General features: G+C 66.9%; 3 protein-coding genes across 4 annotated transcripts; 1 reads left to right on the top strand and 2 right to left on the bottom strand.

Annotated features, from left to right (window-relative positions):
* Positions 1-10: 10 nt before the first annotated feature.
* Positions 11-1,627, bottom strand: LOC136558128 (proteoglycan 3-like). The gene is made up of 4 exons (XM_066552431.1): positions 1,051-1,627; positions 791-925; positions 459-570; positions 11-127 (listed from the first exon to the last, which is right to left on the bottom strand). Exons 1-4 carry the CDS (start codon positions 1,366-1,368, stop codon positions 69-71), a joined length of 624 nt encoding a protein of 207 aa, XP_066408528.1. The 5' UTR covers positions 1,369-1,627; the 3' UTR covers positions 11-68.
* Positions 1,628-3,061: 1,434 nt separating this feature from the next.
* LOC136558122 (proteoglycan 3-like) lies at positions 3,062-4,475 on the top strand. The gene is made up of 5 exons (XM_066552427.1): positions 3,062-3,227; positions 3,313-3,491; positions 3,571-3,705; positions 4,005-4,116; positions 4,323-4,475. Exons 1-5 carry the CDS (start codon positions 3,167-3,169, stop codon positions 4,379-4,381), a joined length of 546 nt encoding a protein of 181 aa, XP_066408524.1. The 5' UTR covers positions 3,062-3,166; the 3' UTR covers positions 4,382-4,475.
* Positions 4,476-4,652: 177 nt separating this feature from the next.
* On the bottom strand, positions 4,653-13,281 carry TNKS1BP1 (tankyrase 1 binding protein 1). Of its 2 annotated transcripts, none has more exons than XM_066552424.1 (12): positions 13,223-13,281; positions 12,603-12,737; positions 11,853-12,477; positions 11,105-11,177; positions 9,097-10,326; positions 6,643-8,780; positions 6,205-6,523; positions 5,866-5,995; positions 5,647-5,783; positions 5,317-5,483; positions 5,137-5,202; positions 4,653-4,960 (listed from the first exon to the last, which is right to left on the bottom strand). In XM_066552424.1, the coding sequence occupies exons 2-11, from the start codon at positions 12,694-12,696 to the stop codon at positions 5,142-5,144; spliced, it is 4,974 nt and encodes a 1,657-aa protein (XP_066408521.1). In that variant the 5' UTR covers positions 12,697-12,737; positions 13,223-13,281; the 3' UTR covers positions 4,653-4,960; positions 5,137-5,141. The 2 variants fall into 2 exon arrangements, with proteins under 2 accessions (XP_066408521.1, XP_066408522.1); XM_066552425.1 differs by having other exon boundaries at positions 6,205-6,520.
* Positions 13,282-14,582: the final 1,301 nt, after the last annotated feature.

The following is a 14,582-nucleotide window of genomic DNA, read 5'->3' as shown; positions in this document are numbered from 1 at the left end:
CAGACACGGCTCAGGGCTCCTCTGCTTTACTGGGAAAGGAACTGGGCTGCCATGGCAGCGCCGGGGGCTCAGTACTGGCAGATGAAGGGGCGCAGCTGGAAGCAGAAGCGGCTTCGCCAGAGCCCATCTGGGGACAAGGACAGTGTCAGGGCCATGGGTGGTTCCCAGGGCCCCTCAGTACCTTGCAACCACTTGCAGTGCCCCCTCTACCCCCCTTGCCTCCACCAGTGACCTGCAACCCCTCCCAGTGCCCCTCCCAGCGCCCTCGGTGCTCCCCTCAGCTCACCCAGTGCCCTGTGCTCCCCTCCCCACAGTGCCCTCCCGATGTTCCTCCAGTGCCCCAGCAGCCTGTGCTCCCCTCCCCACAGTGCCCTCCCGATGTTCCTCCAGTGCCCCAGCAGCCTGTGCTCCCCTCCCCAGCACCCGCAAGCCTGGACACGGTGGCTGGCTGACCTTACCTCGGACGCTGAGGGTGGTGCAGGTGGTGACAATGTGGAAGGGGTGGGTGGGCGCCCAGTTCGCGTAGTTCCAGGGGCTGGAGTCCTCCCAGTAGGACTCCCACTGCCCTGCCTGCTGTGCCAACACCTCAGTCCCCAGGGAGAGCCCCCACCACCCCTCCCCAGCCCCTCGACCTCAAAAACCACCCCCAGCAACCAATAGCCAGCCCCTCATGCCTCAAAACCCAGCCTCCAGCCCCAGGCTTGTCCCCCACAAAGCAGCCCCGGACCCTCACCCCCCAAAGCAGCTCCCAGCACCCTTTGGCAGCCCCTTGTCCCCGGAGTACCCTCACCCTGCGGCTGGTGACAGCTCCAATCCAGGGTGAGATGATGATGTGGTAGGTTCGTGCCAGTTTCTGCAGCTCCTGGTTGCGGGCAGCGCTGTGCACGGAGGCCAGCCGGCCCCGGTACACGTCCTGGCAGTAGCGCTGTGGGACGGGCACGGGCTGGCACCAGGCACTCACCTGCGCACACGGGCACCTCCCGCCCGTGCTGCCGTGGCACGGGCACGGCCTGGCATCCTGGTACAGCCCCTGTGGCCCTGTCCCCTCACCTGGGCGCCCGAGTAGGTGCGCAGCTTCTTCACCACGGCGTAGTGCAGCTGGGTGGTGTCACCAGTGGGGACCCCCGGGGGTTGGCGGGGGGCTGCAGGGCACAGCAGGGGGAGGGTTGGTACCGGGGGTCCCTCCACCACCCACCGCCAGCCCCAGGCGTGTGGCACCGGCGGTGTGGGCATGGCACTGGGGTCGCAGGGACTGAGGGTGTCCCCAGGTGTCCCTGGGAGTGGGCAGGGGTGTGGGGGACACTCACCAGGGTGGCTGGCAGGGACAGTGCCCAACAGGGCGAGAGCAAGCAGCAGGCACGGCCACATGGCAGCGGGACACGCAGGGACACTGGGGACACCACCAGCACCCTCTGGAAATGCCACAGCCCTGTCACCCTGTCACCCCTCACTACGGTCCAGAGCCCCTCTGCCACCCTCGGTAACAATCTGTTCTCTCTGTGGCCCTTCTGCCATCCCCCATGTCCCCACTGTCCTACTGCCACCCCCAGTTCCACCTTGTGTCCCTCACCCCATCCTGCCCCTCTGTGCCCCATACCCCCACTGTCCCTCTACCATCCCCTGTGCCACTCCCATGTACTCCTGGCATCCCAGAGACCCCCGTGTCCCCCAACACCCTTGTCCCAGCCTCACAAATGCCCACCCCAGCAGCCAGGGGCTGAGCCCACTCCCATGTCCTCCTCCATGCCCCATCCCCGTTCCTCACCTGGAGTCTGGGGGGCTCTGCCCGTTGTCCCCGTTATAGGGGGGACAAAGCCACGTGTCACCACCACAGCCTTGCGCCACCCAGCCTGGCCCTGGGGACACCATGGGGACATTGGGGACACTGGGGGGAGGGAGTCCTTGGCCCCCAGGGAGGGGGGGCATAGGGGCGGGGGTGCACAGGGGTGCCCAAGGCAGGTTGGAGTGTGTAGGGGTGGGGGCTGCTCCAGTTTGAAGGGTGCAAGGCAGGTGTTGGGGTGCAGCACGGGCTGGGGTGGGGGTGCTGGGGGTGCAGAGGGGATGTTGGGTGCTGATACCATCTCCCACCAGCCACGCTTGCCCAAGGGCCATTTCCTTTCCAACGGCTGTGGCCCCCTGGGTCCGGCCTGGCCGTTTGCCCACAGAGCCCCTTGAGCCCCCCCATAATCTCCCATGCCCCTGACCAGCCCCCTGGCCTGCAGCTGAGCACCCACAGCCCCCCCGAGGACTCTGCACCCCAATCCTTACCTCCATGCCCTGTGCACCCCTGCACCCCAACCCCTCCAGCCCCTGCACCCCAACCTCTCTGAGCCCCTGTACTGTCAACCTGCACCCCAAACTCCCACAGCCCCCTCCCCACACCCTGCACCCCAACCCCTCCAGCCCCTGTACCCCAACCTCCCTGAGCCCCTGTACTGTCAACCTGCACCCCAACCTCCCACAGCCCCTTCCCCACACCCTGCACCCCAACCCCTCCACAGCCCCTGCACCCCAACCTCCCTGAGCCCCTGTACTGTCAACCTGCACCCCAAACTCCCACAGCCCCCTCCCCACACCCTGCACCCCCAAACCCCACAGCCCCTCCCCTGGACCAAGCCCACCCCAGGCTGTGGCACTGGCTGGGCAGGGCACTGGCAGAGCCCTCCTGGGCTGTCCCCCACTATGTCCCCAGCAGTTGGTGGTTGGGGATGTCACAAGGCTGTGGTTGGGGGCGTGTGTCCCTGTCACCAATATAAGGGTGGCAGTGGGCATAGCCGCCCAAGACCCAGGTGAGGAGCGGAGATAGGGACACAGGGGTAGGCTCAGCCCTCAGCTGCCAGGGTTGGGGGTTCCTGAGTCTGGCACTGGGGGGCCCAGGGTGGAGGGGGCATGGTGGGGGACAGAATGGCACAGGATGGCCAGGGGAAGGAGTGACCCAAGGGTGGGAAGTGAGGAACTGGGCAGATGGTGGGCACAGGAAGGCTGGGGTCTCTGGGGGTGGCACTGGGGGTGGCAGAGGGACAGTGGGGATAAGGGGGGTTTCTGAGGGGACATGGGGAGGACAGGGTGATGCTGGGGTTGGCATGGGGATGTCCCCAGGGTGGCTGAGAGTGATGGCGCTCTGGGATCTCCCATGTGCTAGTGGTGTCCTCAGTGTCCCTGTGCCATGCGGTCCTGCCTGCTGATTGCCCTAGCCCTGCTGGGCACAGTTCCCGTCAGCCGCTCCGGTGAGTGTCCCCCACACCCCCACCCGCCCACAGGGACATCCTGGGGACACTCCTGATCCCAGGGTGACCCAGACAGTGTCCCCAGCTCTTGCCAGCCCTGCAGTGGAGGATGAGGAGGACGTGACGGAGCTGGAGATGCCCGAGAAGTTCAGCGGATGCCGGGGGGGCAGCGACAAGCAGGCACCCGGTGTCCCCAGCATGCCGGGCACCGCCACCTGCCGCTACGTCATCATCCGCCGCTGCCGGAGCTTCCGCCATGCCCAGGTGGGATGGGGTGCGGTGGGTTGGGAAGGGGCTCGGGGTGGGGGCACTGGTGCCCTCCATGACAGCCGTGTCCCTGCAGCGCATCTGTGCCCGGCGCTTCTGCGGGCGCTTGGCCTCGATCCACGATTCCCGCACCAACACCTTCCTGCTGCTCCTGGCGCGCCGGCACACCAATTCCGGCCTGGTCTGGATCGGTGCTGTCAGCCAGCCCGCTGTAAGGACCCCGCCTCGCGCCCCCCACCCTGGCCAAGGGGCACCCTGTCTCCTCCCAGTGTCCCCAGTGCCCACCCCGGGTGTCCCAGCCCCGTGCCATCATTCCCAGTGCACAACCTGGGTTCCCCAATCCCATTCCCAGTGCTCTCAGTGCCCATCAAGAGAGCCACAACTCCACCCCAGCGCCCACCTGGGTGCTCCAGCCTTGTCCCAGCATCCCTAATGCCCACCCCGGATGTCCCATTCCCATCCCACTGTCCCCCAGTGCTGGGGGTCCCCACACCCTTTCTCCCCTGGCAGGTCCCATCCCCAAACTGCCACTGGACTGACCGGAGCCCCTGGAACTACAGCCGCTGGGTGCCGGGACACCCCCTTCCCGGCCGCCGCTTCTGCACCGCCCTCTGCACCAACAGTCAGTGGGGGCTCAAGGGGGGGTCCAGGGGGGCGCTGGGGTAGCCCCTGCCCATGATGGGGGGAGGGTGCTGAGGGGCTCAGGATGGGGAGGTGACACTGGGGGGCTGGTATAAGGTATCTGAGGGGCTATCCCTGGGGCTGGAGGGGTCCCTGGGATGGGGGTGCTGGTGGGCCATGGGCTGATCCCCTCTCTTCTCTCCCCAGACGGGCTCTGGAGGAGTGTGCGCTGCAGGAGGCAGCTGCCCTTCATCTGCGAGATATGAGGGGCTCAGCCCCCCTGGGTGCTCCCCTACTGCTGTTCCCCTACAGGGGGCTGCACCCCCTCCCTTGGAGTATAATAAAGTCTTGCTGTCAGCACCCACTTGGTGTTTGGGCAGGGCCAGGCTGGGCGCAGCCAGGGTGGGCACAAAGGGGTTTTGGAGGTGTCCCTTCTTTCCTGCACAGCTCCTGTGTGGGAAATGGCAGTGGCAGGGTCCCCTCATCAAGGATCTCAGTGATCCCTGTCCACGGCCCAGGAGAAGAGTCAGGACTCTCTGAACTGACCAGCGAGGTTTTATTGTCTGTGGCAGTGGCACCACGAGCTGGACCCGTTGCCCTGTGTCTGGGGCCATACACGAGCAGGGTGGAGGGGAAGGGGGGCCTTGTGCCCACCCCCAGGCCCTTGGGGACCAAGGGGATGGGGTACAGTGGCGGGTTAGGGAGGAGGTGCTGGGAAGACAGGGACCCTGCAAGCTCGTACAAAGTGCATAGGTGTGTGTGTGTGTGTGTGTGTGTGTGTGTGTGTCCCCACGGGAGGGGACAGCCCTGGTCCAGGGACAGCGGGCTTCAGCGTCGGAGTGAGCCTGGAAGTGACACAGAGGGAAGGAGTGAGGACCCTGCAGGGCCCCCCGGGGATGAACCAGCCTGGAGGGACCCAGCCAGAGCAGAGAGGAAGAAGGGGGCTACCCCCAGCAGTGCAGACATGGGGAAGCCTGAGCTGGGGGGGTGTCGCCAGCACTGCCTGAAATCCCACACTCACCCTGCTCAAGGCTTCTTCCTTTTCAGCTTCAGGGCCTGCAGCCAGTGGGGGGGAGAGGCCTCGGATCTGGGGTATTGGCAGAGTTTCAGCATGAGCCCCCCAAAACCAGTCCTGGGACCCAGACTGACCCCTCAGCCCCCCCTTTTGCCTCCATGAGGAGGATCCTGGCCCCACACTCACCCTGAGGATTTCTCTGGCTTGGGGGGCAGGGCTGGGGGTTTCCCACTCACACCGGGGATCTTGCAGGACTTGGAGCGCTGCACATGGGTGTCTTTAGGAGGGGTCCCCTTGCTGTCCCCTGATGATGTCCCCTCCTCGGCCGAGCGGTTGCGACCCCTCAGCTTGGCCTGGGGGCAGAGAGAGAGGTCAGGGAGAAACACAGTGCTCTGTCCCCCAAATCCCCCCACTGCCTTCTCCCTGTCTTTAGCCAGGCCCCAGCTCCACCCTGCCTTTGTCTCCCTGGGTTCCACCCTCCCCTCCACGCTGCAGCCAGGAGTCCAAGGGACTCACCTTGATGGCAGAGGCACTGAGGCCAGGAAAGAGCGGCACCTTGACCCCCCTGCCTGAGGATGAGCCACGCATCCGCCGGCTCCGGGGCTCCTCTGCTGCTTCCTCGTCAGAGGATGCTGCCGGGGCTGGCCGGGGCTCTGTGGGGACACAGGGACAGTGTCACCACAATACTGTGCCAGGACAGACACCCTGCTCCCACCCTCATCCCGTTGGGCTCACCTGTGGAGTCCCGGAAGATCCAGCTCTCTCCCTCGGTGGTGGTGGGGCGCAGGGATGGTGCCCGGTGCTGGCGCTTGCGGCCCAGGCTGGCCTTGCAGCGGAACACACTGCTGTCCAGGAGCTCCGTGTCCTGCCGAGCCCAGGGGACAGGTCACAGCTGGCACAGGGAGCCCAGGGACCCCCCACCCCAGCCAGCACACCCACAGCCCCCACAGCGGTGCTGGGGGCCCTCAATCCATGGCTGTCCCTGGGGGCAGCAGGGTCTGAGAGCCCCATCCATAGACACATGCTGTGTCCCAGGCCATACAGGGTAACTGGAATGTCCCCACTTCCACTCACCTCCAGAAGAGGAAATTCCTGTCCCTGCTCCATGGACCCCTCGGGCTGGGGGGTAGTCAGTGAGAGCCGCTGCTTCCCCCAGCTCAAGGAGCTCTCCCCGTCTGGGTGGTCCGAGGGCTGTTCCTCACTTCCTGCGTTCATTGGGATCCCACTGGCAGCCTCTGGCAGCACAGGGGGGACCATGGGGCTCTGTGGGGCAGTGGCTGGTTCAGAGGGATGCCTCTCCTCCTCACAGTGGCTGGGTGACTCACTCCGGGGGGGCTCCACAACTGGGCAATCAGCTGGAATGTCACCCATCGAAGGGCTGGGGGCCGACCTGCTTGGGGGACAAAATCTCAGAGTTGTTCTAGCCCCAGGTGACACAAGCCCTGACCCAAACCCCTCCGTCTGCCGCAGGGGAAGCTGCTCCCTCCCTGCCACTGCCGGTGCCCTCCTTACTTGTGCTCTGCGCCGGTGTCCCCTCCCACGCTCCGCTCCTCCGCACCAAGGTCCCGGCTGCGGGCAGCGCAGCGGGCGCTGAAGGCACTCGCCCACTCCTGGCGCCTGGCCTCGGCATCCTGTGGCTCCACACTCCAGCTGTCCAGGTCCTGGCTCCAGCGGGCATTGCCCATGTCCAGAGAGAGATCCCTGTGCAAGCCTGCCTGGGGCTGTGGCAGGACCCCGGACATGGAGCCATCCGAGGCTCTGGCACTGCAGGGATCTGCCACCCGCTCTGTCCCAATGACACCAAACTGGCTCTGGCACTCAGCTGCTCCAAGCTCCTCAGCCCCGTCCCTGCTGCCAGAGCTGTGATGCTCCTGCTGGCGGGCACTGCCCCAGGTGGGCTCCTGGGCTGGGGGCTCAGGGCAGTGGGAGCTGGGCATGTCCTGCTCACCAACCCTGACCAGCCCGCTCTGTCCGATGCCACCCTCACCGGGCCAGCTCAGCCGGGCTGGGACCTGCTCCTGCTCTTCCTCCATGGGGGTCACAGAGCTGTGCTGCCCGTCCCAGGCTGCTCCACTGGGGCTCAACTCTCTGTCCTGTGCCTCCACATCCCTGGTGCTGGATCTGTCATCCCAGACACTTCTGCTGGGGCTGAACTCCCCATTCCGGGTCTCCGTGTCCCCAATGCTGTTCCTGCCATCCCCGGCTGCTCTGCTGGATGCGAATTCACTGTCCTGGGTCTCCATGTCCCTGCTGCTGGATCTGCCACCCCAGGCAGCTCCGCTGGGACTGAACTCATCCTGGCTTTCCAAGTCCCTGGTACTGCATTCACTGGCTTCAGCCAGGCTGCTGGGGCTGAACTCCTGGTCCTGGCTCTCCATCTCCTTGGTGCTGGATCTGTCACCCCAGGCTGGCCTGCTGGGGCTGAACTCCTGGTCCTGGCTCTCCATGTCCCTGCTGCTGGATCTGTCATCCCAGGCTGGCCTGCTGGGGCTGAACTCCTGGTCCTGGCTCTCCATCTCCTTGGTGCTGGATCTGTCACCCCACGCTGGCCTGCTGAGGCTGAACTCCTGGTCCTGGCTCTCCATGTCCCTGCTGCTGGATCTGTCATCCCAGGCTGGCCTGCTGGGGCTGAACTCCTGGTCCTGGCTCTCCATCTCCTTGGTGCTGGATCTGTCACCCCAGGCTGGCCTGCTGAGGCTGAACTCCTGGTCCTGGCTCTCCATGTCCCTGCTGCTGGATCTGTCATCCCAGGCTGGCCTGCTGGGGCTGAACTCCTGGTCCTGGCTCTCCATCTCCTTGGTGCTGGATCTGTCGCCCCAGGCTGGCCTGCTGGGGCTGAACTCCCTGTCCTGGCTTTCCATGTCCCTGATTTCACCAGTCCAGGCTGGCCTGCTGGGGCTGAACTCCCTGTCCTGACTTTCTGTGTCCCTGTACTCCCGAGTCCAGGCCGGCCGGCTGGGGCTGAACTCCCTGTCCTGGCTCTCCATGTCTCTGGGGTTATACCTCCTATCCCAGGCTGGCCGGCTGGGGCTGAGCTCCTTATCTGGGCTGTCCCCAGTGCTGGATCTGCCAGCCCAGCCCAGCGTTAAATTCTCATCCTTGCTCCCAGCATCCTGGCTGCTGTATTTACTGGCCCAGTCTGGGGTGAGTTCCCTGTCCTTCATCTCCGTGTCCCTGTCGCTGTACCTGTCTGCCCAGGTGGGCTGCCCGGAGTGTGGCTCCTTGTCCAGCTGCCGGACGTGTCCCTTGCCAAGGCCACTGCCCCAGTTGGCCTGTCTGGAGCCAAGCTCCTCTGTGCTGCCATAGCCCTGGCCCCACTCAGCTGTGCTGGCACTGAAGTCTGGATCCTGTGGGCAGCTCTTCCCAGTGCCAAGGGACTGGGACCAGTCGCTGCAGCCCAGTTTCGTGTCCCCCATCAGCTCCACTGCTCTGTAGTCACCACTCCAGCTCTCACGGGCAGTGCTGTCCTTGTTGCTGTGGTTGCTGTCCCAGCTGGATTTGGTCCCAAATTCCTGGTCCTGCTTGGTCTCAACAGGCCAGTCTCTCTCCCTGGATGCACCTGGGTGGCTCCAGTCAAAGGTGCTGTCCTGGCGAGGGTGGCCAATGCCGAACTCACTGCACAGGTCCTTCCGTGACCAGCCCAGCAGGTTCTGGTGGAATAAAGGGAAGAGGAGTTAGAGGGGGAAAAGAGGTTCAAAAGGAGAGAGGAGTTTGAGGGGAGTGCAACCCTGGCTCCCACAGCAGCGGAGCTGGGGAGGAGGGGAACACCTTGGGGACACAGCGCAGTGGGACTCATCCCAGGAAGGGGGCAGACCCCACCACTTGCCCCTCAGCACACAGTCCTGCTCAGCCTCCACTGACCCCCTGCCCGTCCTGTCCCATCCCACTGCCCCTGTCCCATCCCCTGTGGAGGGCAGGGAGGAGCCCAGCCCACACCAACCCCACAGAGCCCCCCACACCCCTCACCTCTGGAGAGCTGTGGACCCCAGGTGACTCCAACAGTTCTGTCAGCCAGCCTGGGTCGGCATGGGGGTCAGGCTCCTGCGAGGGTTTCTCAGCCTGGCCTGGGCCCCCAGGACCCTGCAGGCTCTCGGGGCCATCACCTGCCCAGGCTGAATCAGCTGGAGCAGCTGGATCTGGTGGGGCTGGATCCAGGGGGCCAGCTGTGGTAAGGCTGGGCTGGGTGGGGGACTCAGGCTCAGCTGGCTGCTGGCCAGGCTCTGTCACACGAAGTGGGGAGTGGGACATGGGAGCATCTTGCTCTGCCTCCCTTTCCTCCTCCTCCTCTGCTGAGTGCTCAGCCTCTTGCTGTGCCACAGGACCCCCTGGGCATGGAGCCCCCTCTGCCTGCTGGCTGCCAAGTCCTTCAGCCCTGCTGTCCTTTGGAGGGCCGGGGGCTGCAGCATCCCCATCTGACTCCCCCTCTTCGGAGAGCCCTGAGTCGGGTGTCTCCCGGATGGGGGAGCGGGGAGGGAAGGCTGGCAAGCGCGCCCCCCGCGACGGGAATGTCCACTCAAAGGACTGGGAAAGGCTCCAGCCGGACTCACTGCCCAGGGAGGGCTCTGACAGGAGGTCTCCAGCCCGGGGCAGGGCACTCAGTGAGCCCCCCAGGCCCTGCCCCGTGGGCGGGGGCCGCAGCACTCCCTCTGAGGAGCGCCGGAGCCCCACATCCCGGGGAGGGGGGTTGAAATCAGGACCCTCATGGAACCGTGGGGACACTGCTGAGTCATCAGGTCCCTCTGGGGAGCCTGGGGGACGAGAGGCTTTGGCAAGGGGTGGGCTGGGGGGGCCCAGGTACTCGGCAGCAGCCTCGGGAGAGCCAGGGGGGCAGGTGACTCGTGGGGGCAGTTCAGGAGTGCCAGGGGGGCTGGCAGTGCCAGGGGATCCCTCCCCTGGAGTGTGTGGGGAGCCAGGGGAATGAGAGACTCTGAGCTGGGGATTGGTGGCCGAGGGAGCGCCCGGGGCCTGGATGGAGGTGACAGGGACCTCGACTGGAGGCCGAGTGGGGGATTCAGGGGAGCCGGGGGGCAGTGTGGGGGAGTCAGGGGCCAGGAGCTCGGGGGGGGCATCAGGGGAGCCAGGGGCTGGGGCAGAGGGCTCAGCAGGCTGGAAAGGAGCTCCTGGGGCTGGGGCTGGGCAGGTGGGAGGCCTTGGGGAGCCTGGAGGTCCGAGGGCACCCAGCTGTAGAGTGGAAAGCTGTGGAAAAAAGCCAGCAGGGGGTCATGTCACTCAAAAGGCACCTCCAAACATCATCCATCCAAAAGCCAGACCCCAAACCTCTGGAGGGTCCCTCCTTCCAGCCCTGCTCCCCTCCCTGCACCCGGGGCAGGAAGTGCCCATGCTGCGTGCCAGAACCAGGCTGCTCCCGTGTGACTCAGCCAGGGCGGCTCCCGGCGCCCCAGCCCTGCTCCCTGCCCGGCCCCCTGCAGCCCCCAGAGCGCCTGGACAGATGGAGACAAGAAATGAAGCAGGAAGAAGTCAGAACCCCCAGCACAGCCCCCTGCCCTGCCTGTGGCTGGCATCCTCCTGCCCAGCACTGCTGGGATTTGCCCCCTTGCTGGGGTGACCTGGTGCCGCTGCCCAGGCTGCCACCCGCAGTGTCACCATGGCCCGGTGTCCCGGTCACCGCCCTGAGTGAGCACGGCACAGGGAAAGGGCCTGGCGGGGTGCCCGTGGGGCCTGCCCTGCCACATACCTGCCAGGTCACCGAACCCCAGCTGGTGACTCACGGCTGCTCCCTGCCCACGCCTGGCACTGCTGTTGGCACACGCCACCCCCACAGCCCCGGGCCCCACACCGGGCTTTCGGCACAGGGGGCCCTGATTCCCCCCAGGAAGGGACAGCCAGCACCCCAAGGAGAAAGGAGAGACACGCACCCCGCAGAGAGGGAGCCCCGGAGGAGACAGGAGAGCCCCGAAGGAGAGAGCCCAGGAGCGGAGCCGCCATGGCGCCGGAGGGCGAGGCCAGCACTCACGTCAGGAGGGGATGGCGGCCTCCGGCGTCCACAGGGGTCCCCGGCACAGCTCGGCCCGGCTGGGGGGGAGCTGCTGCGGAGAGAGAAGGGGAAGGGGGGTAAATCCCACTGTGTGCTTCGGTGCTATTCTCCCACCACCCTTCACGGACGCAGGGTTCAAGGGGTCGGGCCCTGCCACAGCTGCACCGTCTCTGGCTTGGGCTGCGAGGGGAAGGAGGCAAAGTGGCCCCAACTCCCCTTCCGGAAAGTTTTCGGTCCTTTGGGAACGAGTTTCTCACACTGTGGCTCAGAGCAGCCCCCGCCCAGCTCTCCCTGAGGTGCCTGGCTCTCGGGATCGTGGCCAAGCCCAGGCCCTAGCCCAGGACATCCTGCAGTTGGGAGTCCTGCCGATCTGACTGCTCCCTGTGCCCTGGCATGGCCCAGCAGGGAAAAAATAGCAAGGCTGGAAAATCAGGAGCATTTCCTGGGGGAGCGACCCCCTGTCTGTAACTCCCATCCCAGGGGCTGGCTCGGAGCCCGCCCACAGGCAGCTCCTGGCCCGGGACAGCCCATTCTGCGGTTGGCACCAGCCACCCCGGCCTTCCCACGGAGGCAGCTTGAGGCACTGCGGCTTGGGAGCGGGAGGAACCCGGGCCCCGTGCCGGCAACCAGACCTCAGCTCCGTTACATTCCCAAGCCTGGGATGGCTCGGAGTGATATCCCCTGTTCCCACTGCCACTTCTCCCGGTGTTGGTCCCTGTGCCCTCACCTCATCTCAGCCACAGGGTGTCCATCATCCCCCATTCCCAGCTCGCCTGCCACAGGTCGGGGCATCTGGGGGGCTTCAACGGCAGGGTCTCCATCTGCCTCCCCGCTGGGACGCTTCCGGAACGCAACAAAGGTCTTGGAGCTGAAGCGGGAGGAGGGGTCGGTGCACAAGGGCGAGAGCCATGCTCGGTCTGGGCTGCCCGGGCCCTCCCTGCTGTCCATCTTGGCCAGGATCTCCTCCACGGTGGTGCCCGGGAACCGCTCCGGCCTGGCGGCCACCGGCACCGGTGTCACCTTGAAGGGCGCCGGGCCCTTGCGCGAGGGGGTTGGCGGGGCCGGCGGCACCTCCTCCTCAGTGCCTGTGACCGAGGGCGACGAGGGCCCCTTCCCGTTGGGGGTCTCGGGTGATCTGACAGTGAAGGAGGGGCGCCGGAGGGGCCCCCCTGTGCCTGCCCCGCTGTAGGGCTGGGGCCCGGCCAAGCGGTTCATCTTCTCGGCCGAGGGCAGCTCGGGCCGGGGGTGCCGCGGGCCCGGCATGGGGGGCGGCACCAGGGGCTTGGCGGGCACGGCCGGCTTGGGCAGCACGCGGGGCTTGGGCCGCACCGGTGGCTTGGGGTGTGCGCTGCCTGCAGAGAGCAAGGGACGGGGACAGGGTCAGCGGAGTGGTGTGGCCCCCCAAACCGGGAATAGCCCTCGGGGGGCTGCCCCAGCAACCCCCCCGCCCCGGTGGCCCCCAGCCCGGGGTACTGACCTTTATCGGGGCTGCCGGCCAGCCCGGCCCCCGCAGTGCCGGCAGGGGAGGCGCAGGGCACGGCGGGGGGCAGGGGCTGCGGCTGGGAGGCCATGGTGACGCAGGCAAGTGGGGGGCTCAGCACGGGGTCAGCCCCTGGGGAGAGAGGGAGAATGGTTTTGGGGAGCGCCCCGAGCCTGGGGGAACCCAACCACCCTGTGGGGCCCCGTGCCAAGCCCTGTCCAGCTGTGCCAAACGGTGATCACACCGTGGTGCCAGCCCGAGTACATTGGCCCCGGCTCACCTGAGCCAGCCTGGCCCCAGCAGCAGAGCCAGACACGGTCCTAATTCCCCGCCCCCCGTAACCACAGGGACCCCACACGACACCCCCTAACGCCGCGGCGCCGCTCCTTCACCTGCGTGACCCTGCGCTAACCTGTCCCAGCACACACGTGTCACTCTCACCGGCCTTCGCCAAACTCCCAGAGCCGAGCTGGCCCCCAGTTTGCCCCAATCACCACCTCAGCTCCCTGCCCAGGTCACTCCCGGCCCCCCCGAGCCCCCGGCAGCCCAGGAGGCACCGCCCGGTCCCCCGAGACCCTCGGCCAGCCCCTCTCAAGGGCCGCGGGTGCCCCACTCACCTTCCCCACAGCAGCCTCATGTCGGGGGCGGGCCGGGGACGCACGTGGGGGGCGCAGAGCGGGCGGGGAGGAGGGGTTACTGTCCCCACGGGTCTCACGCTGCCGCCGCCGCCTCTCCCGTGACTCACCGGGGCTGCGGGGACAGGAAAAACCCGCTCGGTGCCTCCTCCCAGCCCTGCCCTCTCTCCCCTGCCCTCCCCCCGCCGCCCTCCTCTCCCCGCCTCGCTCCCTCCTGCCCCGCCGGGGTCCACCCTCCCCAGGACCCCCCTCCTCTCGCCTTCCACGGGGGAACCGCCGCCACAGCCCACATCTGGCGACCATCCGGCCCGTTTCCCGGCCCGGGATGGCGGCGGGGCCCCGGGATGCGGGTCCGGCCCCCCGGGGTCCTCCGCCAGCGCGGCCTAGCCTCGTTGCCACGGCAACGAAGCCTCCGATCGAGTGGCTGAGTAGGCCGCGACCGCGGCCTAGCGCCGTCCCCATGACAACGAAGCCCCCCCACTCAATTCGTGGGTCTCGGACCCATGTTGCCCGCCGGGGCCGAAGCCGTGTGGTCCCCCGGGCGGGCGCCACGGGCCCGGGGGGAATGCCGGTTACCCGTAGCCCCATGCCGGCGGAGAGACCCCCACTCACCCTCCACGGCCGCTGCTCATGCATATTCATGAGCGGCCCGGCCACGCCCCCGGCGGCGGAGTAGGGCGGGGCAGAGCGGCGCCGCGTGGCGGGCGGACCATAGAGAGGGGCGGCCGGAGAGTCCTCCGAAATGGGGGTGGGGGACTCGCTGAGGACCTCCAGCACTGTCCCAGTCAGCCTAGGGGGCCCAAACAGCCGAGCAGGATCCCCCCGATTGCAAATTATCCTATTCCCGGGGTCCTTCAGCCGCGGGGCTGCTGCCAGAGGGGTGGTAACGCGTAGTTAGGCGGAGGTTGCTGTGACAATAGAGCCCCCCCCCCCCCGCCATTCGGGCATCCAGGGTCCCTTGTGCCCACCGGGGACACGCGGCTGGCGCCTGTCCCGGGAGACTCCTGCTTCCCCGTAGCCCCATCCCAGCGGTGCCGGTAAAGGCAGTGGAAGGAGGGGGGAACAGGCAGCCATGGGGTCCCCCCGGGGCTGGTGCCAGACCGGGAATCGGCTGCAATCAACACCGGAGGGGAAACAGGCCTTAATCGGATCAACCCCCTCACGAGGGAGGTAGAAAAACCCCCAAATGGCATCAGGATCGAGCGAGGGGCTGTAATTAGGAGTCCTGATGGCTGAGCAGGGGCTGGGGGCCGCTAATGGAGGGTGGGGAGAGAGTGAAGTCAGCCCTGGAAGCGGTTCAAGGAGGGGAATGAGCTCCCGGATGGCTGCAGGAAGGAAGGAG

Source organism: Molothrus aeneus, chromosome 6 (genome assembly GCF_037042795.1).
Source record: "Molothrus aeneus isolate 106 chromosome 6, BPBGC_Maene_1.0, whole genome shotgun sequence".
NCBI lineage: Eukaryota > Metazoa > Chordata > Aves > Passeriformes > Icteridae > Molothrus > Molothrus aeneus.
This window is presented reverse-complemented; position numbering and strand designations above follow the sequence as displayed.